At 36.7% G+C, this 22,878-nt stretch overlaps 3 protein-coding genes across 4 annotated transcripts; all 3 read right to left on the bottom strand.

The window, feature by feature from the left end:
- Positions 1-5,162: 5,162 nt before the first annotated feature.
- On the bottom strand, positions 5,163-9,688 carry LOC113316453 (probable linoleate 9S-lipoxygenase 5). The gene is made up of 9 exons (XM_026564630.1): positions 9,469-9,688; positions 8,543-8,832; positions 8,200-8,419; positions 7,442-7,774; positions 7,260-7,345; positions 7,056-7,163; positions 6,647-6,951; positions 6,298-6,561; positions 5,163-6,202 (listed from the first exon to the last, which is right to left on the bottom strand). Exons 1-9 carry the CDS (start codon positions 9,656-9,658, stop codon positions 5,434-5,436), a joined length of 2,565 nt encoding a protein of 854 aa, XP_026420415.1. The 5' UTR covers positions 9,659-9,688; the 3' UTR covers positions 5,163-5,433.
- A 1,918-nt stretch (positions 9,689-11,606) lies between these two features.
- On the bottom strand, positions 11,607-14,050 carry LOC113316459. Its single transcript, XM_026564637.1, has 4 exons — positions 13,743-14,050; positions 13,556-13,598; positions 12,722-12,866; positions 11,607-12,056 (listed from the first exon to the last, which is right to left on the bottom strand). Exons 2-4 carry the CDS (start codon positions 13,588-13,590, stop codon positions 11,790-11,792), a joined length of 447 nt encoding a protein of 148 aa, XP_026420422.1. The 5' UTR covers positions 13,591-13,598; positions 13,743-14,050; the 3' UTR covers positions 11,607-11,789.
- Positions 14,051-17,191: 3,141 nt separating this feature from the next.
- On the bottom strand, positions 17,192-22,469 carry LOC113316439 (SUN domain-containing protein 1-like). Of its 2 annotated transcripts, XM_026564625.1 has the most exons (3): positions 22,298-22,469; positions 19,489-19,673; positions 17,192-18,936 (listed from the first exon to the last, which is right to left on the bottom strand). In XM_026564625.1, exon 3 carries the CDS (start codon positions 18,910-18,912, stop codon positions 17,503-17,505), a length of 1,410 nt encoding a protein of 469 aa, XP_026420410.1. In that variant the 5' UTR covers positions 18,913-18,936; positions 19,489-19,673; positions 22,298-22,469; the 3' UTR covers positions 17,192-17,502. The 2 variants fall into 2 exon arrangements, with proteins under 2 accessions (XP_026420410.1, XP_026420404.1); XM_026564619.1 differs by lacking the exon at positions 19,489-19,673 and having other exon boundaries at positions 17,288-18,936; positions 22,298-22,468.
- Between the last annotated feature and the right edge of the window lie 409 nt (positions 22,470-22,878).

Raw genomic sequence — 22,878 nt, 5'->3', positions numbered from 1 at the left:
GATTTGATTTAGATTTAATTAATAATATTAATCATGTATCATCTAGGGTATAAGACTATGGATTATATGGCATTGACACCCACTCGTCATTTCAAGAGCTCTATTAAATCAATGAGTTCAATCCTACAATGGAACTGTGGAAGTACGCAACCAACAATCAATCTGTAGCCAGCAAGAGGTCTTCAGTTCTACCAACAAAGGAGTAGTAGTATATATACGCTGCTCATCACCCCTAAAATTTTGGAAGTACGTAGCCAGCAATCATTCCATAGCCAGCAATAGGTTCTTCGCTTCTACCAACAACGAAGGAGTGGTACATATCATCACCACTAAAATTTTCCTACTTTCATTTATGTATTCACTGGGCTGGTCGGTTGATGGTGCCGATGATCTTCTTTATCTTCCATAAAACCACTTTTTGATGATCCAAAGTGTTTTGAGACTTGGTGAAGAAGATGATAATCAGTGGAGGGATTGAGTTGAAGAACGGTGGGGGAGTAGAAGACGGTGGCCGATAAAAATTACTTCGGTTAAATTACTATGTTACTTGGGATTTTTAAAAGTTATTTACTGGATGGTTTTATTGTTGGGTATAAACAAAAAAGTCAAAATGTGGTATCTAGGATATATGAAGAAATACATGGAACTATATTCATTTATGTATTCACTGGGCTGGAACAAAAAAGTCAAAACTCGGGTTGGTAATTAATGAGGGTGGCAAATAGGTGGAACTATATTTTGTACGAACGCAAAAGAATCTTTGGTAGGTAAATGGCAAGAGCAAGTCGCATAAAAGCGAGTTAATTTCCCCATTTACCTTGCCACGTGTATGGTCAGTAAATGGCAAGAGCAAGTCCCTCGAAAGCAAGTTAGTTCTTCATTTACCTTGCCACGTGTATGGTCTGATTTTCCAGCTTAGAAAATAGGCAAACATACAATTTATGCACCTAAAACTAAAAATAAACTAATACATATACTCATTCTGATACGGAAAAAATGATATTGTCCCCTATTTTTAAGTTAAAATGAAAAATGATAATATCTTTTTTCAGAAATAGTGATAATATATTTTATATTCGCTGGGTCGGTTTAAGAAAACCATTAAACGTAGATATAAAATTCAACTAATTAGCATTTTTTTAATTCGAATACGTTATATCTCTGTAATACATTATTTCTCTGTCCAGAATTTTGATGTTCGGCCATGTCTGAGACCATCGATTCAAGTTGAACCAATCAACTCAATTTGAGACGAGACGAGTGTGCTCGTATTTGAGCTTTTGCGGATCCAATTTCCCCCTTTGTCCTCTCCTCTGTAGGGGTGGAAATCGGCAAACTTGCCCATTTGCCAATTTTTTCACTGCCACAGGACTTTCTCTAACCTGTTGACCCTTATTTATTTTCTCACTGGACTTTCTCTAACCTGTTGACCCTTTTCTATTATAATGTTATTTACAAATGCCAGTAAAATTCTAAAAATCATATCGGGTATATTAATTATATGTCCCTACTTTTAACACCCAATAAATATATCCTTATTCAACAATAAATATGTCCCTAATTTTTTATAACTTTATTCATTTAATATTATATTACCTTAGTACCCTCACCCATATAATATTTTTCTTTATTTCAAAGTGGAACAAATTTCTTCCTCTACCACTTCACCACCATCACTAGCACCACCACCGCCAACATTCAACTACCATTCCACCACCACCGTTCAACAACCACCACCTACCAACCGCCGCCACCACTAACATTTCACCACCACTCCTTAAGCACCACCATTACACCACCACCAGTCATTCACCACCACTAGTATGTTGCCGCCACCACTACAAGTTCGTCGTCGTCGCCACCACTGGTTCAGATATTTTTATATCAACAACAGTAGTTGATCCAAATAAAAATAGAACCAACAGTAGAAGTTCATCTAGTTTAGGGGATCAACAACGATAGTTGATCCAAAAAAAAAAAGGATCAACAGTAGAAGTTGATCCAATTTAGTGTATCAACAATAGTTGTTGATCCACTAAAATTGGATCAACAATGAAAGTTGATCCATGTAAAATGGAGTGAACTTGGAGTGAGTCGAACACGCATCATCTGACATGGAGTCAGTCATGCTACCATTGCACCACAAGTTCAACATTGGAAGAAATTTACATGATTTAAACTACAAAGCATGATTTAAACTACAAGCATGATTATACTTATCCAAGGAAATATCGTCAACAATAGGAGTTCAAAGGATCAACAACAGTAGTTGATCCATATAGATGGATCAACAACCATAGTTGATCCAATAAAAATTGGGTCAACAACAGGAGTTGATCCCATTGATGGATCAACAATCGTAGTTGATCCAATAAAAAATTGGGTCAACAACAGGAGTTGATCCCATAAAAACATAAAAACAAACAAAAATTGATCATCACCTGTAGCTTCATAAACAACAACAATTTCACCTCCTTCATTGCAGTAGCCAACAACATCATCCTCTGCACCCTAACATACATCTATTTATCTCCAATCCATTCTGACATACATTAGCAGCAATTCATATATGCTAAAACACATACCCATTTATTCACCAGATGCAGTTTCAGATCCACCAACAAAACCATCAAACACCATCTATAATCCATAGCAGCACCACCATTGTCTGCTCTGAAGATTCAACACCAATTCAAACCATCTGAACCACCATGAGCTTAAACCCTAGCTTCAATTTCTTCAAAATCACAAAATCAAATCCTAATTTCACTAAATCACCATTTCTGCTTCATTCTCAACTTTACCACAAGGTCATGAAATCAAGCTGAATCGACACACAACAACGACATCTCGTTCATGAATCATCTTATATCCACAATCATTTGAGTTCTTCCCAACTGAAATCAACACAAAATCAATTTTGAAATCTTTGAAACCTAAAATGAAACCTAAAATAAATTTCAATCGATATTTCGATCGAAAATCTTTATCTCAATCGATATTTCGATTGTAACATTAGCAAAAAAAGAAGGAAAAACAACGGAGACGGTGGTGATGGTGGCGATGGCTGTTCTAAGAAGAGAAGGAGAAAGTAATTTTTGATCTGGAAAGATGGAGATGTAGATTGTGATTAAGGAGATGATGGTGGTAGTTATGGTGATGGTGGTGGTGGAACAATGGATGGTTCGCTGCTGGTGGTGACGGAGATGGAGATGGTGGTGGTGACGATGGAGATGCTGCCGATGGTGGTGGAACAATGGAGGGTTCGTTGTTAAATGAAGAAGAAGAAGAAGAAGAAGTAAGTAGGGATAGATAAAAAGAATAGATAGGAAGGCAAATTTGGAAGAAATAAAAACCTTATTGGATTCCTGATGGGCTTAAAGATGAAGAGGGACATCTATTGTGGGATAAAGATATTTATATAGACCATTGAAAACAGAGACAAATATTCAATTACCACAATGATATTCCGCTGATTTTTTTTTCTCTCAATCAACCGAATAACACACGGAGGGATGTCAACAGCCAACGTCCTGGTGGGATAACCGTGAAGCAAAGGGGCCGGCTGGCCCGGCTCCATACTCAATATTTGCTTATTTAGCCCTATTGTCTTGAGAGTTGTGGCGGTGATTTAAAGATCAAGAACCGGAGAGTATATATGAGCTCTATATAAAGAAGCCTAACTCAACAACAGTGCGGTACGTAACATCCATCCGTCTGTCTCTCCGACTCCCTCTCTCTATCTCCATCTCTCTATCATACCAGCAGTCATGGGATGTATCAACAGTAAGAACCAGAAAAAGAAAATTTTTCCTCATCATTCTGAAGTCGAAGTTTCAGAGAAGAAGGATGATGGTGAAATTAACGCTGTAGAGAAGAATAAAAACAACGCTTTCGAGAAGGAAGGTGGCAATATTTCTGAATTATCTGATGTAAAAGAAATTGATCAAGTTATTATGATCAAAGGAAAGGGTTTAGAAGATATAGTTAGAAGATATGAGGTGAGCCAAAGTAACAAAATCTCCATCAAAAGTGCAATGTGGATACTAAAACATGAAGTGCAATGTGATTCTACAGAAAGGGAGTTTCAAATCTTGATAGATTTCCTTGATAAAGATGGGGACGGGTTTATCAATATTCAAGATTTTATTAGAGTTTTCACCTTCAAATCAAAGTAACTAGCAGGGTTTTTGCTTGATGATCAGCAAATATGATAATTTGTTGATCAATAATTAGGGCTGTCTTTTTCTTGATGATCAGCAAACTAGGATGTTTAATTTTATTTGTTTGCTCAATGAGAATGTTTATTTGACCGGTAATTAGGGTTAAACTGTATCATTTTCTTGTTTAATTGCCGATCATTAAGTATGTTAATGTTATCTAAAAAATAAATAAATTCAGGGTTTTTTGGTTCATTATCTTCTTACAGATTGTTTGCGTAATTCATAAAATTTTCTGCTCCTGCAACACACACTATGGCCGATCAAAAAAAAAACACTTTGGATTATTCCTTGCAATCAATAAAACTTTGGTTTTAGCCAATAATAATAATAATAATAATAATAATAAAAGTCGAAAAAAAAATAGGCTTGAACTGCATTAAAGCAAAAACAAAAATATGTTGCAGAACTATAAGTCGAAAATAGGCTTGAATCGAACTTTTACATACTACAAGTGCTTAATAATAAAAGTCGAAAATTCGCACAACTTAATCAAACAATGAAAAGTTATTACTCTAGATCTTCTTCCTCAGCTCGCAAAGCAAAGTGTTTAGCTTCATACATGTCGCTAAAATCTCTACCAAGAATTTTCTTCTTAATCACATCGCAAAGCCCGTTAATATAACGACACACTTTTTCTTCTTCGTTGTATTGCACATACTGCTTGTGCATCTCGGCAACCATCTCTGACCACCTACTAATTTCTTGCAATCCCTCTTCTACTCTACGAAACTGAAGATCATTCCACCATTCTAATGCAGAATACTTAAAACTAGATACTGCAAGTTGAATTCGCAGTGAATCTCTTACATCCATTACATCGAACGTTGAACGTATTCGCTTGACACGTTTTGGGAGCAAGGCTTACCGGAATCCATTATTCTACTATTGAACTTGTAGAATTTGTTTGCAAACTAGATGTTAAGTTTTTTCTCTCAGTTGTGCAGAGAACTATTTTTATTACCAATCCAATTTATACATAGCCTTTTGGACACAATTATGTGTCTCAAATATCTCTTCTGACGCAAACATACAAACTTTCAAAAGAAAACACTCCCACATGATGAAAACTTTTTCTCCGGCCCGTTTTCATCTATAACAGCAAATACCGGATGTATTCTCATGCCTACAAAGACTGTTTCTGGTTGATCACCACACAAGCGATGAGTGAAACTTGGAACATAGAGATCACAACTTGAAGCCGATGGTCAAGCTATATGGAGACACTGTTGGGTATTCCTCTACCCGTAAGTCCCATTGGAAATGTAGGTAAATTGTAAGGACACAATAAAGTGTATGGAACTTTTACAGGCCCAGCTCTATTTTTCAATTTCTCATCATTGTTCATCTCCATTATTTTATTTTCAACCTCCTTTAACTTGTCACCAAATTTCTTAAATGCTTCCAGTGCTGCTGCGTCTTTAGTCCAGTAATCCGGGTATTCACTTTGTCCAAGATAGATTTCATCAGCAGAATGCCTAGACAAAGTCTCGATGAGGGATAAACCGAGGAGTGCGATGAACTGACTGCTAATTGTTTTTAAGTAAACCGCGTCTGGGTTTTTCTCGAGCTCATCATATTCAGGAGTACCTGGCTCGGGAATGAATCGGCGGCTCATGGTTGGACGGTTCGGATGGTAACCTGCATATGGATATTGTCCAAAATTCACTGCTGCATGGTATGCTGAAGCTAGCCACATAATTGTGGTGCATGATTGAGTTAGTTCTGATAGACTTTGCATCTTTGGCCACCACGGCTCATCTTTCAAGTCACCGTGACCCTGGGTTCTAAGCTCCTCCCACCATGTCTGTAGCTCTGTATCACTTTGGACCGACTCATCATTAGGATAGTAGATTGAACAATATTCACGAACCCAATCATTTATTGCTGACCAGACTTCTAACCCATCCACTGCATATGGATAGTCCTCAATCAATAAGCTTAGGCCATGAGGTTTGCTTGGGTCTTTAACGGCCATACCTCTGAATGAAACAAAATACTTGACAAGTTTGAGAGATACACACATGACATATGTATTCATCTGGAGAAAATTATTTTTTGCAAGTCAATTAATTACCTTTTAATTAGCTCTTCTGGAAGTGCATTATCTGTGAAAACCCATTGTTTGTACGCCAAAGAAGAAAATTGCATAGAGTATTTTGATGGAAATACAACTAATTCTACTAAACCACCTTCACTAACAAGAAGTTGGCGAGCAAAAGCATTGATATTCATCGTATCTCGAAAATGAGGCTGCAAAAGCTTGTAGATTGGATGGAGAACACTTAATTGTCTATTAGTAGCAATTATGAATGGCTCAATTGTTGCATGTGTGTACAACCTGCAACATGAAAAAGTTATACCAAACAAGTTAAAAGGTGTTGGGCATCCAAATATTACAATGGAAAAATTAATTGATAAGTTACCAGTGACTGCAAAGTTGATGACAAGAAGAATCATTAACAGCAACATAAGCTTTAGCCAGCTGCCAGATGGAACCCTCTACACCTTCTTGAGATGGTGTGACAACTTTATTGACAGCACCATGAATCTCGCCATCTGGGTGAACCAAACTCAACTCAATAGCCAAAGGTTTTAAGGTTCCATCCTCTTGCAATAAGAGGACTGTTCTAGCGGCATAGCATTTCGTTGATGTTGAATTTATGAGATTCAAGTATGGTATAGTTTCGTCAATGTGATCTAGTACGAACAGCTTTTTCTTCTCCAATGCCTGCCATTTGAAAATGTTAATCTTACATAATAGTAAGAATGCCCATGTTGGAACGTCTAATACTGCGAACTATTGAGTAGGAATTATTTCTCAAGTAGTACTACCTCATTTACGGTTAGTCCATTTAAGTTCTTCTCAATATGCTCTTTGGTTATTGAACTTGTGTGGTCTCCGTAGACTTGGGGATCAAGCTTGCTAGTTGGGGGAAACTCCTGTGGTATGTAGCATATCGAGATTAGGACCAGATCTGTATATAATTAGTTGCAATCAAAATAAATTTATATAGCCATTTGGATTTGTCTTTATACTTGGAGAAGGGAAATGTCAACTGGGTTTACACCGGAAAGCATTTCTCTTGCAAATTCTTCGTCACTCCTCCAAGCAGACTCATCAACTGAATGCAAACATATCATGTAGTGAATGATAAATATCAGTTATATATACATATATTTCAAACTACTTTCATCCGGATTTTGAAACGCGAACATACCGTGGATCACATCAGCCTTTGGGAATTTGAAAGGTTTTTCACCATCAGAGCGAAAAAGTTCTTTGAAAAACTCAAAACCGCCACTTGAACTCGATGAATTTGGATCTACAGGCTTCTTTTCATATCCTTTGTAAATGCGTAGCACGTCTTCAAAGCTATCGAATTCGTTAATTGTTTTATCACATATACCTTTTATTTCTGGGGGAAGGACCTGACTGAAGGACTTAACAGAGATAGCTAGAAAATCTGACAGCTTTATACGACTGAACTTTTCATCTCTTGGACAATAGATGTTTATGTTAAATGGACACAATCTGGTTTCGTACTTTGAATCTGCAATAAATGGGTAAATTAGCATTTGGCCAACTATATACGGATATAGGTACTTTTCAACAATCAAAGGAGTTAATATGCACACAAAATTAATTAAAAAGAACAAAATCAACAATTCCTGGATGAAAATGACAGTTAGATTTTGATACTGTTTAAATGGACAAAAATATAAAAATAGTCTGGATGTAATCAGTTTCATCCTGCCCATTTTTAAAAAAAAATTATTTTCAATTTACACAGGATGCATCCAGTTTCATCCTTGCTATTTTTTAAATTTATGTCAGGACGAATTCAGTTTCATCTTTGCCATTTTTTTTGTGTCTATTTCACCCAAACTAATTTTTATTTGTCCATTTGAACCGTGTTTTAAAAATATGTGGACAAATGACCCATTTTCCGTAATATGCATGGGTGGTATTTGACACCTTTGTTGCTTGGCTTTCGACCAGTCCTTCCCCTTCGAGGATAAGGAAACTCTTTTGACCCTCCGAGAACAGGACGGTTAAGCCCCACATCGTTGTACACTGCATAGTCGTATACTCGATCCCAAGTCTGAAGTTCTCCTGTTCCATCGCCTCTAAGATTTTTAAGCTCGTCTTCTCTATATTTACGTAGAGGTTCTGGTGTGTTACTTGTCAGGTAACTCTGCCACGATCATAAAAAATCACTACACGATCATTTCATTCTTTTTTTTTTTTTTTTTTACTTTGGACATATTAACAAGCACAAATAAGAGATATTAGTTGTAGCTTGTGTGTTTGTGATTACCTGGTTCGCGAAGAAAATACGGGTATACTTGTAGTATTTGGCAGGGTAAACCCATGAATTGCAAACAAAGTGAGCAGGACCAGAACCAGGCACATCTTCTAGGATTAGCGTTTTAAGAAAGAACTCACTGTGATGATGATTTTTGATAAAGAAAGCACCAGGATTTCCAATTGATTCATCCCATTCAAATGTAACATCAAATTCTACTGATTCTGCCGTGAAAGCTGATATCTTGTGACTCCAGTCTTCCAAATAAGCTTCTTTACCAACCTTCCCTCGCATTTCATTTTCTACAATAGTAATATTATTGGTCAATATAGTTTGACAAAAGTCATACATCTGGCTAAATTAGGTGCCTAGCTAAAAGGTTTTTTTTATTCTTGTTGACTCCTCTGAATCTGTCTCATCTAACTCAAAATTTATTAAATGATAGAGCTATAACATTTTTCTGAATCCAATTAAGCATGTCCTCAAGGAGTCGGGACTGCGAATCAGATGTATGAGCCAAATCAAAGCTCGAGTTAGATATCCTAAAAATAAAAAATAAATTATCTGACTGTTCGAGTCAGACGTAAAGTCAGATTCAGATGGGGAGTCGCATTCAAATAAATACCGCCTAAGATTCTTTTTTTTTTTTGATCCGTATACCGCGTAAGATTCTTCTATACATTTCATTTTCTGGATGGATGATCCTCAAGTTGAGAACTCTGACATTATTAAATATTAATGTTTTAAATGTCAAAATGATTAGTATTCTTATGGATCGATGATGACTGATGAGCAAACCATGCAGAAAAATATGTATATATATGCATGACTGTTTCAGATCTAAATAATTACGCGCCAATTCAATTTTGACTGACGTTAAGATTTAATATAACTAGTTTCCATGAGCAATTAGAAAGAGAATTCAGTTAGTTGGTTACCAGGGTCGCCAGTAATAGAACTGATGAGTTGCAAACAAACTCCATAACCAAACAACTCATGAACTCGATCTAACATAGAAGCACCAAAATCATTTAAATCCAACAGATTTTTTTTCACTAGCACAACTTTTCCTTTTATCTTGATGATATTTTCATTTCTCGCATCTTTATTCGTTCCAAAACAACTCATAGTGACTGACGAATAAGTATCTCCAAAAGATCGTAAGGACTTATAAGGTTGATAATGAAGAAGAGTGAGTTTTGAAGCACAATTTATAGACATATAAGAATAAATTAATAGAAGTACAGTAAGAAAAATAAGTAAACAAATATATCCCTGTTTCGCCTACTAGCTATTCAAAATTCAAACCCAATAGAGAGAGTACTAGCTAGTTTGTAAACTACCAGTAATCAGACATCTTCATTAGTAGTGACTCCATGGTGAGGGCCAAATTATCATCCTAAGTTAGTTGGTTAAGAATAATTTTCTGGTACAGTTAAGTTGTTGAAATCTTTGATTCCGGAAAAACCATGGCTGCTAATGGGGATACCAAATTACTAGGAGGAAAATCCATATAAGCTGAAATGCTTTTCAGTTTCTTTTATATGAATTGGCAATGTTGGGAAAACCAAGATATCTTTTAAGTTTGAAACCAAACTTTTGGGAGTCATCGTGGATATCAGTAAAATAGGCAAGACTTGGCAGTGTTTTTTTTAGGTTGTTAAAACTACAAGAACATATTTGAAAGACACGATCCACGTCATGCAAAAACGTGATTGCAAAAACTTGTATCCCATTGCATTAACAGCAACATCTCAACTGTCAAGGTTGCAAAACCTCAAGAACAAATGAAGCAACAAGTCCTGAGAACGTACTTTCGATACATGCTGCACAAACTACAAATATAGCTTCCAATACGGTGATGATCAATTAAAAACACTCAAATGAACTTGTTACGATAGTAATTATTTTGAATTCTGTGACTATGATTTCTAAATAATATATATACTGTATCGATTAAGAAAACCTACAAGGGATTCCAAATCCTGATGGGATTCCTTTTATAGTTTTAGGAAAGGTGTTCAACTTTATGAATGAGAGTCCTTAAGTAACTATGATTTATTGAACATCTACATAAGCAGAAGAGTGTAGTTTCAATGGACGTACGCACATAACTTGAAATTAGTTTAACAATTCTGAAAGATTTTTCTAAACATGAGTGAGCATGATGAGTTTATGGATGCGAATGATTTTATGGAGCCTGACCTTGCTGAAGGTGCAATCGATCGGGAAATAACCGAGATGGCATCCGGATATTGGTCAAATCCTGATACTTTCTTGGATTGCCTTGATACAGTTGACAACATCTTTGAAGTTTCTAGGTCCAAGCCTTATGCACTGGTGTGGTGGATGAATGATCTCCAATTGAGACAGCTACAGGAAGATGTACGGAAAGTTGCTGATTGGTTACGCGAGATGTTGACAAGGAGGTGGACTTATCGGATTTACCGTAAGTTTGTACCGGATACGTATAATACTAATAGCGCATGCACAAAGCTACTCAGGTGCAGGCAAACAGTCGGTATGAGTGTCTCAGAAGTTACATTCAGGGACTCCAATGGGTGATTCAGTATGATTTGATAATTCGACCCGTTACACACATGAAGGAAGCTATAGAGATTGCTTGTAAATCCGAGATGCTGTGGAAGTTTACCCTTGAAGCTGATATTAATATATGGGAATTGAGAAGAAAGAAGGGAAAGAATGCAGCAGAGTTGCTTGCACCTCTTTGAAAAATTTTGGCTTTAAAAATTAATGAAATATTTTTATACTTACCCAATTTCAGTTCATTGTTTCTGATGATTTTTTTTCTTTGTTTGTCTTATACAATTTGATGCAACACAAAGGCCAAAATACCACAACAAGAAAGTGTGAATTACTTGCTCATTTTATTGGCACAATATTCTGGAATCAGCAACTCCATGGCTTTGAGTGAGATTGACCCAACTAAAATCAGAAGTCGCTTAGGATTACCCCCTCCTGACACCTAAAATCTGTTAGCCAGGACATGCTAGTGCAAAAACTCAATTGCGAAAACTAATACCCAAATGCAATAACAGTAAAATCTCAAATTTGCAAAAACTCAAGGGCAAATGAACCAACAATTACTAAAGAGGCTCTCAAAATGGTTCAACATGACACCTCATGTATCTGATTATTCCTCTACAATTTCTTGAGAAAGTACTTTCAATACATGCTGTACAAACTACAAAATATCTTCCAATAATTCAGGGTAGTCTTTCGATGACAACGACTTCAGCTATTCAACATCAAACCCTTTCTCTTGGAGTTCAGAAATGACCTCATTCCTCATCCGGAACCATAACTTCAAGGATTCTTGTTCAAATTTCTTCGACTGTAATTGCTTCTGAAAGTTGTCGGAGTCATTTCCAGAATCAACAAACCCTTTTGGACTGATGGTGGTTCCGATCATGCCCCCACTTGCAACAAACTGCTCCATTGCTTCTTCATCACCTGGATAAGGATATTTCCTACGCTCGTAAAGATGAGCCATCTCTCTCTCTTCCTGAAATACAAAGAGAAGATGATCTAGAGATTACATTCTTACCCTCGAGGAAAAAATAATATCAGGATTTGCCAACAAGATTAGCTGATCTCAAGACAACATTTAGCGAATGAATTGGTTGTTGAATCCACCAAATCATCCGAGATGAAAGGTTTCAAATAAACAGCATTAGGTAATATCATCACCTATTAGTTTAGACAGAGGTCAAAAACTGAACAAACTGTAAATTACTAACAAAAGCTAGAGGGAGAACTGTTCATTCTTCAAAGCAGTCTCAGATACATGTCCACAAAAGTCAAAATGTGTACGTTATGAGCATTGAGAAGATAAAAAATTGAAGAAAGTTACGAAAAAGATCCGAAAATTCTGATTTCTGGCTTGAGTTATTCATCCATGGCATACACTCGACTGTGTTGCAACAGGATTTCGAAAGCATCTATTATTATACCAACTATGCACAATACCGTTAGAGACCAGAAAATGGTGCAGCTTCTATCAAGATTATTACAGGAACTTCTTTAAATATTATAAGCATGTATCATAATACCAACTATGCACAATACCCTTAGAGACCAGAAAATGGTGCAGCTTCTGTCAAGACAATTACAGGAACTCCTTTAAATATTATAAATAAGAAGAGGATTCATGTGCGAAGGAGCTATTACCTTAGGGCGTGGCATAAGTGTCCACCAACCAAGTGGAGATGTTTCATTGTACCACCAAGCCAAACCAAAGACCGTATACGTGCAGAGTAAAGCTTTGCCAATTTGCTTCCAAAAGTAGCGATCTTTCTTTCCCATCCCTATTGTTCTGCTTGTAAACCATAAATTAAAATTCTCCTAGAGTTTCTAAAAGAATCTTAGAAAACTAAATATGCTTCGTCCAGATGAATAGTAAGAGAGACAGATAACGGAACATAACAGAATCGTCGCTCTATTTTCTTACTCAGAGTCAGACATGTTTAAACTTTCAATTACATTCAAATGAGCACAGTTTAGAAACTAGTGTGATACCTAACCAACAAACTCTACGCAACCATGACAGGATTAGTTACTTAACACCTCCTTTTCATCAAAAAATCGTAGAACTTTTCCTTTTTATAGACAGTTTCAAGAATGTGTCACGAGAAATCAAGAGTATGTATCCTTTGTGAATAGTTTGTAAAAGTGAATGTGACCCCCAAGCATTGGCAACACATTAGTTATTCCCCTATTAGCTATTCGGTTTTTCAATCCCGCCTTATCAGTTATTACATACATAATTTGCAACCTTAAGAACCCACATAAATAAAATTTTACCCAGCCAGGTTAAATCTTCTTGCAATTACACGCATTCAATCAAATAATTCAGATTCACCTAAAACCCAAATCAAATTTTCAAACATAAGAGAACAAACATATAACAAACTGACCACAAATTTTAATAGGCTAGTAAGTGCAAAATTAAGTGAACAAACATATAACAAACTGACCACAAAGTTGGGTTTTGGTTTAACTTACTTCAGAAACTTCTCTGCGTTAGGTAAATTCGCCATGGAAAAACCTGAGGGAGAAATTACACAATTTTTTTCAGTTAGACATTTTATCGAACAAACTCAAAGCATCAAGAGCTTATAGTGCAAAATCCTAAATCAATTACAGTATACAAATCCAAAACCACATAAAAAGGAGAAGAAAAAACGCCTACCTCTAGCCTTAGCAAAAGTTTGACAGTCCACACTACTTCTCCAGCTATGTATGATTCTGATGAAATTGCCAAAGAAATGGTTTAAATGATGAAAAATCCCCTAGCTGGGATCGATTTGGGGTTGGGTTTTAGGTTATTTCTTATAATTTCGCGTGTCAAGATTTTGAGAGCATTTGCACACAGTTGGGGATTTTAATCTTGACCCTTGATGGGATGCAGAAGAAATCGATGGAATTGGTTTAACTCGGGGGCAACTTTTCAACCAGCTGATTTGATTTTGCTCTGGTTTTGGACCTGCTAGGCTAGAAATTGTTTGGCAACCAGAAGTTGAAAGCAAAAGTCTTTTTTTGGTCGCGCACAGATCACTCTAAAAAAAAAAAGAAAAATTATTTACCGATGTTTCAGAAAAAATGATGCTCCTATTTTTATTTTCATTTTTACCTAAAAATAGCCAAATTGAACTGTGAAAATGTCATTTCTCCTGAAACGGATGGAGTAATATCAATAATCAAATTACATAGCGGCAACATTACTTTTCCTGTTCAAGCAGTAGTAATCATTCAAGTTCACAAACTTGTTGAAGACATTTTAAAGCCAACTGGGACATACTGGAAAATAATGTAGTCATAATGTCCAAGAGTTTTTTAGATCAGGCACTCTAGACAAAGATCTGAATCATTCCTTCATAACTCTCATCCCAAAAATCTTCACACCCCAATCTCCGGGAGACTTCAGACCTATTAGCCTGAGCAATACAATTTATAAACTCATCTCAAAAATATTAGCTAATAGACTAAAACCCATACTCAGTAAAATAATATCTCCAAATCAATCAGCCTCCTCGGTCGTCAAATCACAGATAACATCATAATTGCTCATGAACTCATCCATTCGATGAAAACCTCCAAGAAAAAAAAGGATTTCCTGGCTTTAAAGCTTGACCTATCAAAAGCTTTTGATAGAGTCGAATGGAGTTTTATTGAGAAAGTCCTATTAGCCTTTGGATTTTCAGATATTTGGACAAAACTCATCATGCAATGTATCTCAACTACCTCTTTTTTTATTCTTCTAAATGGTTCGTCGGGACCTTCTTTCAATACTTCCAAGGGTTTACGTCAAGGGGACCCATTGTCTCCGTATCTTTTCCTAATTTGCATGGAAATTCTTTCTAGACTTCTAGAAAAAGCAATCGAAGACAAGAAGATATCTGGATTTCAAATAAATAAAGAAGCCCTGAATATATCTCACCTATTTTTTTGCGGACGACTGTTTTCTTTTTACAAAAGCGGACCTAGGAGAAGCGAAAAGCCTATTGGAGATATTACAATTATTGGGAACATCACGGGCCAAATGGTTAGCCTACAAAAATCTAGTGTCTACTTCCGTCCAAAAATTCATCCAAGATATGGAAAAATCATAGCAAAAATCCTAAAGGTCCCTTTGATGACGAAAAATGATAGATATCTGGGACCCCCGCTTTTTTTCGATAAACACCGAAAATCCAACTTTGAGCCGCTACTACAACGTTACTACTCCACTTTACAAGGATGGAAATCGAAATTGTTATCTCAAGCAGGGAGGACGGTTTTGATAAAATCGGTCCTTCAATCCTACCCAACCTACCAAATGTAAGTGTTAGCTCTACCAAAGACAACCCTTGATCATCTCGACCGCATTCAAAGAAATTTTTGGTGGAAAAAAGATGGCCAAAAGCGACAACGAGGATTTATTCGGGCGTGGAAAAACATATGCAAACTCATTTCTCAACGAGGACTAGGAATTAAAAACCCACATCAGTTTAACTTGGCTCTGCTCACAAAACTTGCCAGCAGGTTAGTAATAGAACAAGACCATCTTTGGATCAAACTCTTAACAGCAAAATATTTTCCAAAATCCCAACCTCTAGAAAAATCCAGAACTTCGAATCTATCGTGGATTTGGACCAGCATATTAAAAGGTTTGGAGTTGATTAAGGGCAACTTCATTTGGCAAGTCAAAAATGGAGCCTCGATAAAAATCTGGGAAGGCAGATGGATTCCTAATGCGGATATAATCCAAAAAGTCCCCAACTCTCAAGATCAAGCACCAATAAGAGTTCAAGAGCTAATCTCGGATCAAGGTAATTGGGATCAAGAAAAGCTAAACCATTTTTCTACCCGGAAGATAAGGAAAAAATCCAAGCTTTAAATCCAAGGATTAATGAGCAAGACATTATTAGATGGAGACATCATCAATCAGGAAAGTTCTCTGCCAAAAATGTCTATACCTATTTGGCCAATCTGGATCTTGACAACATTAATACTCTAGATTTTCCATGGTACAAGGTCTGGAGAATACAAGCAATCCCAAGAATTAGACTTCTCATCTGGAAAATAGCACAAAAAGCGTTACCCACGTCGGCTAGACTAGGTGCTCATAATATGGAAATAGACCAGATTTGTCAACTTTGCAACGACCAAGCACAAAAAACGGAAACTCATCTTTTTTGCGAGTGTTCTTTTGCTAGAGCAGTTTGGTTCGGACTATCTCTACAAAATATAATTTCCAGGACACTCACAGTACAGCGACTGATTGGATTAAATAGTGGATTAGGAAGCTAATTTGAGTCATCTACAAGGAAAAATATCCACCATAATTTGGTTCATTTGGAAATACAGATGTTCGGTAATTTTTGAGAAAATCCATCCAAACCCAGTCAGCTTAATAGAACAAATAAAGAGATTCTTACATTCAATCTCGTACAATACCCCTCAAAGCAAAAAGCAGACTCATGAAAAAACACCAATTAGCAATTCTTGGTCAAACCTAAATTCGGACTGGATCGTTTTCGTTGATGCTTCTTATGAGAAAGAGAACTCTTCAATGGGATACGCTTTTATCCTTTACTTTGCGGATGAGGAGACTTTTATGCATATATCGGCGGGCTCAGAGTGGACAACGTCAGCCTTCCACGCAGAAGCAAAGGCCTTCCTAAAGGCGGTTACATGGTTAAAAGAAAATATTTATCAAGTGTGATCATCGTAACAGATTGCAAAGCTCTGGCCGATAGCTTAAACAAAGTACAGTCAGACTCTTCGTGGGCGACAGAAAATACATTGCAGGATATTATGAACAAATTGGGCGACCTTCCGCAAGCTGAAATGAAGTATATAAGAAGAAACAACAACAATGCAGTGGACTACATTGCTAAAGAAGCGCGGATTAAAAGATTACAGCGTATGTCGGAAAATTTATCTCACAAGGTTCAAAAATCTAGCATTTATTCTAGTATCTTTGATAACAATGATCTTGTAAACCTAATGTACTACCTTTGCTAGTTTTAATATATATCTTTTCCATCAAAAAGAAAAAAACTTGTTGTCAGACAAATAGTTAGCTGAACACATTTCAATTTTCACCTAATGTTGACACCTAATGTTGCTGCAAGTAAACCAAACTGAACCAGTAAATAACTGCACATAACAAGTGATTTCCTCCAGAACTTCTGCTTAGTATTCACAAAGTACGATCTATCCATAACTAAGATCTCTGACATGCACAAAACATCCAAGAAAGACACAATCTAAAACAAGTCATGCTAGCGGCAAAAAGATAGTAAAATATTTACAAGATCAGGAGTTTAAGACGTTGGCGCGCAGATGCAAGAGTTTCCAGACTACAAAAAGATTAAAAGCAGAAGACACAGACGAACAAAAGAAAGAACTTTTAACTACGAAAGTAAGTCATAAACACGTGTGGGAGATGAGTCGCGGGTCATGTGCTATAACTCAGATTCAGATATAGCTACTGAGTCAGGTTCATGGCCATGAACCCTCAGGCGGTATATGCACATGTGAGGGCCTCCATGGTTCGAATCAAAGTCAAATCTGACTGTATTAACAATCCGGTTTTCTCCTGAGTCCACTTTGAAGGTTTGTGCACTACTTCTGTCAAGATCATAAACAAACTCAGACAGCATAAACATCTTCTTCTCATCCTGACGAGATAGATCAGCACCACCACTAGCAGCAATAGCCTCACTTGTTTGATACCAGCCAGAGACACGGATGTCCTTTGGAGCACTCGATCTGTCATAAGCTACGCTCTTAGAAACATGTTCCACAGTCACAGCCTCCGGAATAATTGCTGTCCGCAACTTTATTACCACATACCCAGACCTTCCTTGGAGAGGAAAACATTTACCTGGCTCCCCAAAACTCGGTTCCAATACCCTTTGTGCATCACGATGAGCTCCATACTGGTTCCTAAAAGGAAGCCAACCTGAACCTTTTGTATGCATGAAGGGTTCAGAATGGTCAAGTACCCAGCCTCCCCCAGAAGCTAATGCATAATCAACCATTCCAAGTCCATCCGCTGCATGTTTCTCAATTTCTTTTTCAACGATCTCCTTAGCAAAAGCCCTGATATCATCCAAACTTATTTCTTTTTCGCTTCCATCAACATTGTTCTTCTTAAAATCATCCAAAAATCTATCAAAGTCTTCCTTCGTTAATATTCCACTATCCTTCAACTCAGCAAAAGATTTACCCAATTCATCCGCCTTAGCTTCTAACCTTTTCAACTCAGTCTCATACTTGACACCTTTTTCTTCAACTTTTTTAGTAATTTCTCTTCTTAAACCACCAACTTCACTCTCAATCTTCCTTTCCACAACTTCCACTTGAACTTGCATCATCTTTGTAGTTGTCTTCAGAAACTTCTCCACCTCCGCAATTCGATCCTCGATATCTGAAGAAACAACACCATCCCTAGATTGAAGAGCCAAAATCCGAATCATTTGCACAAGCCCAACAAGTACAAGAAGAAGCACCAAATTCTTGGCAAAAACACTGAGTAGAGTCCTCCATAAGGGTTTCGCAGGGGATCTAGACACGACTTTCTTACGACGAGGGGAAATTGTGGAGTCCCCAAGACCTTTCTTCACTTGCACAGATGATGATAAGTTTCTCTCTCTATCAAGTGGAGTTTCTCCCCTGATGGTATGGCTCAGATCCCTCCCTTCCTCATTCCTAACAGGTTCAGAAACTCCACCACCACCTTCTTCAACTCTCTCAAAGTTGGCAGATTTCTTTTCCATAACCGTAACAGTTCTTCTCCTTGAACCCTGTGACAAGGAAGGGCTATTGCTATTCACTGCTGCTGCAGGATTTGCGACTGTTGATGCAGACATTGCTTCCTTTAAACTCTTCAAACCCTACCATTAATAAAAAAGATAATATCATGAACAAATAACTGGAAAACTCTTGTAAAAGAAGTATCTAATAAATAACTCTGGAAACAGAAAACCTAATTTGGACACACCCAGTTAAAACTCAAGCAAAGACAAAAACGAGAAAAAAACTTCGTAGTGAAATACAAAGAAAAAAACAAGGAAAAAACGCATATCTTTCCAGTGTCCACTTTACACAGATACTGCAGTTCTAAGTATCTATGCAGTCGTCATTCCAGTGTCTACAATAGGACCTCCTTAATCTTAGCTTATTTTTTATCAACGCATGAAAACCAAGGAATTTCCAGACTACAAAAAGAAGAAAATCAGAAGACATGTACCAACAAAAGAAAAAACTGCAACTACAGAAGTAAGTCAAAAAACACGTGGGAGGCGCAGGTCATGTGCTAAAACTCAGATTCAGATATCAGATATAACTACTGAGTCAGGTTCATAGCCGTGAACCCACAGGTATTATACGCACATGTGAGAGGCCCCATGGTTAGAATCAAAGTCAAATATGGCTGTATTAATTACCCGCTTTCTCCTGAGCACACTCGTGCAAAACAGATACTGCAGTTCACAATATTTATACAGTCGTCATTCCAGTGTCTATAATATGGCTTCCTCAATCTTACCATTTTCTTATCAACTCATGCTAACCAAGAAACTAGGTAATACCGAATGCATCATATAGTTCTATCAGTATGATACCAGATTATCTGCAAACCAAATTAGTAACTTCAAAAATTACAAAGAATCGTGGAAATAACGTCAATTGTTTTATACTCCACAAAAAAAAAACAGATTCCTTCATCTAACAACATGGGAATAGTTCACTCCTTCATCTAAAATTTGAAATTTCTGCAACCAAATATGGCTATCAGCCATAAGTCTATGTACATGAAGGAAGCACTTAAAAAGAACACCCTGATAAAGGAGGAGCAAGCCAATCGTGATCTGAAATTAAAGCATTTACCCAAAATTCCCAAATTAACCTCTTTAGTCTAATGACTCTCATCCTTCCAAGAAGAAGACAACTTCACATGTACAACAAATGTAAATACAGTTTTTAATCCTGCCTCTTTTTAGCATGTGTTTAGTTTTCTATGTTGTGCACACTGCACATCTAATTGATAATGATCACGTGCTAATTTAGCATATATTGGTAAATATCTCTCCTACAGAGAAAGGTTAGCCCGCTCATGGTCAAGACAAAAATGAGGATGTTTTCAATGTCCAAAATACAAATTCAGCTTTTACATGTATTTAAGCCCTAACATTAATATAAAGAGATAATATCATGAACAAAAATATTGGAACACTAGTCCCTAAGAAGAACTCTGGAAACAGGAAACCTACTTTGGGGAACCTGTTTCAACTAAAGCAAAGACAGAAAACAAAAGAACATGGAAAAAAAATCATAGTAAAAGTACGAAGAAAGAAACAATGGAGATCTTTCCAATTTCCACCTTATCACTAAACAGATACTGCAGTTCTAATTATGCATCCAGTCGTCGTTCTGTGTCTAAAATAGGGCTTCTTCGATCTTACCTTTTTCCTATCAACTCACTGCAAACCAAAAACTAGGTACCACCAAATGCATTCTACGTTCAGTGAATCAGTCAGTAAACGTCAGGTGAGCATACCAACAGAACCAACCTCCCAATAACTGAGTCCAAAAATCTCAAACTCTATTTGCTATATCCAAGACAATGTATGTTCTGTATACCCTTCATCATTTAGTAGACAACATTAACAATAGAAATTCATAGCAAATGTAAGTCCAAGCAGTGGTGTTATTCGCACTTGCTCAACTGATGTTCTACAATGGCTAAATCTTAACATAAGTTACTATCCCCTTCTTCATATTTTACTACCCGACTATCTTCAACCCATTCAGTAACTTAAAAGATACAAAAAAGTCATGAAAAACCTCAGATTTGCACATATTGGACACATAAACCACAGATTCCTTAATCTAACATGTGATAAATTCACTCCTATTTCAATCATATAAGTCATTCGCGATCCAACATTAAACGCTAGCCCCTAGGGAGCCACAGAACAACAACAACAAAGCTCAAAATCACCCACCAGAAACTTCTTGTAGCAAGTCTCTCTTACTGTCTTCGTTCCAGTGTCTATAATAGGGCTTCCTCAATTCACCTTTTTCTTGTTAACTCATGCTAACCAAATACATCAAATACAGATCATAGTAATAAAATCTTCTACATTCAGTCAGTATACTAACTGTGTAAGGAAACAATCCTGGAAAACGTCATTCCTTTAAACTCTACACTGACACATCGAAGAATACTAAAAGCAAAAGCACAAGAGTTCCTAAATCTGACAACACGTGATAAGTTCACTACCACCAAATGCATCATATATAGTAATAATAATCTACAGTCAATCAGTGTACACTATCTGACTTCCTTCAACCCAATTAGTAACTCGATCATATACACTCTACACATAAAACACAGACCTTAACCTAACAACATGTAATGAGAATTTCAATCAAACTTTATATGATTCATTCATCCAACGTTAAACGCTAGCACCTAAATAGCCAAACCACAACAACAAAGTTCAAAATCATAGCAAGACTATATAAACTACAATGCAACTACTCAAGCAAACCAAAATGGACATAAAACTTACCCAGTGACCAATTTCGAGATAAATTAATACTTCAAATGAGTCATATATGGTACCAACAATCTACCTTCAGTCAGTATATCTTACGATGAGCATACTAACAAACTCAACCTCCCAATAACTAAACACAAAAGTTTCAAACTCTATTTGCTAGTATCCAATACAATGTATGTTCTGTATACCCTTCATCATGTGCTAGACACAATAAACAACAGAAATTCATAGCAAAGGTAAATTCAAGCAGCGGTCTTATTCAGGTAAGCACTTGGTCAATTGATGTTTTACATCGACTAAATCCTTTAACATAAGTTACTATCCCTTCTTCACATTTTACTATCCCCTTCAACAACCCAATCAGCAAACCTAAAAATACAAAAAAAAATCCTGCAAAAACCAGAGATTCCTCTATCTAACAACATGTGCTAAGTTCACTCCGACTTCAATCATATTCAACGATTCGCATTTCATCATCAAAACCCTAGCGCCTAACAACAAGGTTTCAAAAACACCCACCAGAGATTTCTTATAACAAGACTATATAATAACTATTCAAGAAAACCAAAATGGATATAAGAAACATGTTAACTTCAAATTTGACGGACAATCTAAAAGAAAACCCAAATTCAAGAATCCAATTTCAACGAAAAAAAATCCAGAAAAAGAATCACATTACTGAACTAACCTTGTTGGATATTGATGAAAGAGTGAAACCCTAGCAGATTCTTGAAGGTATTCTGGAACGATGATCTCTCTGCCCTAATCTTTTGAGATATCTGGAAGTCAAAACCGTAATGTAGATTTTCTCTCTCACAAACCCTAGTAAGTCGGTGACAACAAAAACAAGAATAGGGGGAAAATAGAATTTTAGTTTTATTAATATTCAAAATGGTTGCAAACATTTGCCTGCCTACAGGCCCTACGCCTCACCTCTTGCAAACATTGGGGTTTCTTTATGGGGCCCACCTCCTACAAATATTTGAAATTCTTTTTGGACCCTCAGATTAAAGGATGGGGCCAGTCCAACTGGCTGGGTCCGCGTAGGGATTTTGGTCCGGTTTTCGCGTATCAAAAGAAAAAAAAAAGGGAAAACCGTGTACTCACATTCAAACCCTAAAATGGGACCCTGTTTTCTCCTGAGGGTGCGCCCTACATATTTGTGTGTATACGACTTTTACCTAGTTTAAAGTGGTGGTTCATATAGAATCATTAATAAAATATTTAGATTTTTATTCTGAGTAAAGTTCAGAGAAAGATTACCTATCC

The sequence above is a fragment of the Papaver somniferum genome, chromosome 1 (genome assembly GCF_003573695.1).
Source record: "Papaver somniferum cultivar HN1 chromosome 1, ASM357369v1, whole genome shotgun sequence".
In the NCBI taxonomy this organism is placed as follows: Eukaryota; Viridiplantae; Streptophyta; class Magnoliopsida; order Ranunculales; family Papaveraceae; genus Papaver; species Papaver somniferum.
The sequence above is the reverse complement of the archived record's forward strand: the minus strand, read 5'-3'. Positions and strand labels throughout refer to the sequence as shown.

Coding starts and splice junctions, on each gene's coding strand:
- LOC113316453 (XM_026564630.1), bottom strand. CDS start 9,658: ATGAGTTGTTTTGGAACGAATAAAGATGCGAGAAATGAAAATATCATC. Junction 7,775..8,199: donor TCGAAAGCCAAGCAACAAAG/GTGTCAAATACC, acceptor CATTTATTGCAG/ATTCAAAGTACGAAACCAGA. Junction 6,952..7,055: donor ATGGACTAACCGTAAATGAG/GTAGTACTACTT, acceptor TTCAAATGGCAG/GCATTGGAGAAGAAAAAGCT.
- LOC113316459 (XM_026564637.1), bottom strand. CDS start 13,590: ATGGCGAATTTACCTAACGCAGAGAAGTTTCTGAA. Junction 12,867..13,555: donor AACGCAGAGAAGTTTCTGAA/GTAAGTTAAACC, acceptor GTTTACAAGCAG/AACAATAGGGATGGGAAAGA. Junction 12,057..12,721: donor CACTTATGCCACGCCCTAAG/GTAATAGCTCCT, acceptor TTTGTATTTCAG/GAAGAGAGAGAGATGGCTCA.
- LOC113316439 (XM_026564625.1), bottom strand. CDS start 18,912: ATGTCTGCATCAACAGTCGCAAATCCTGCAGCAGCAGTGAATAGCAAT.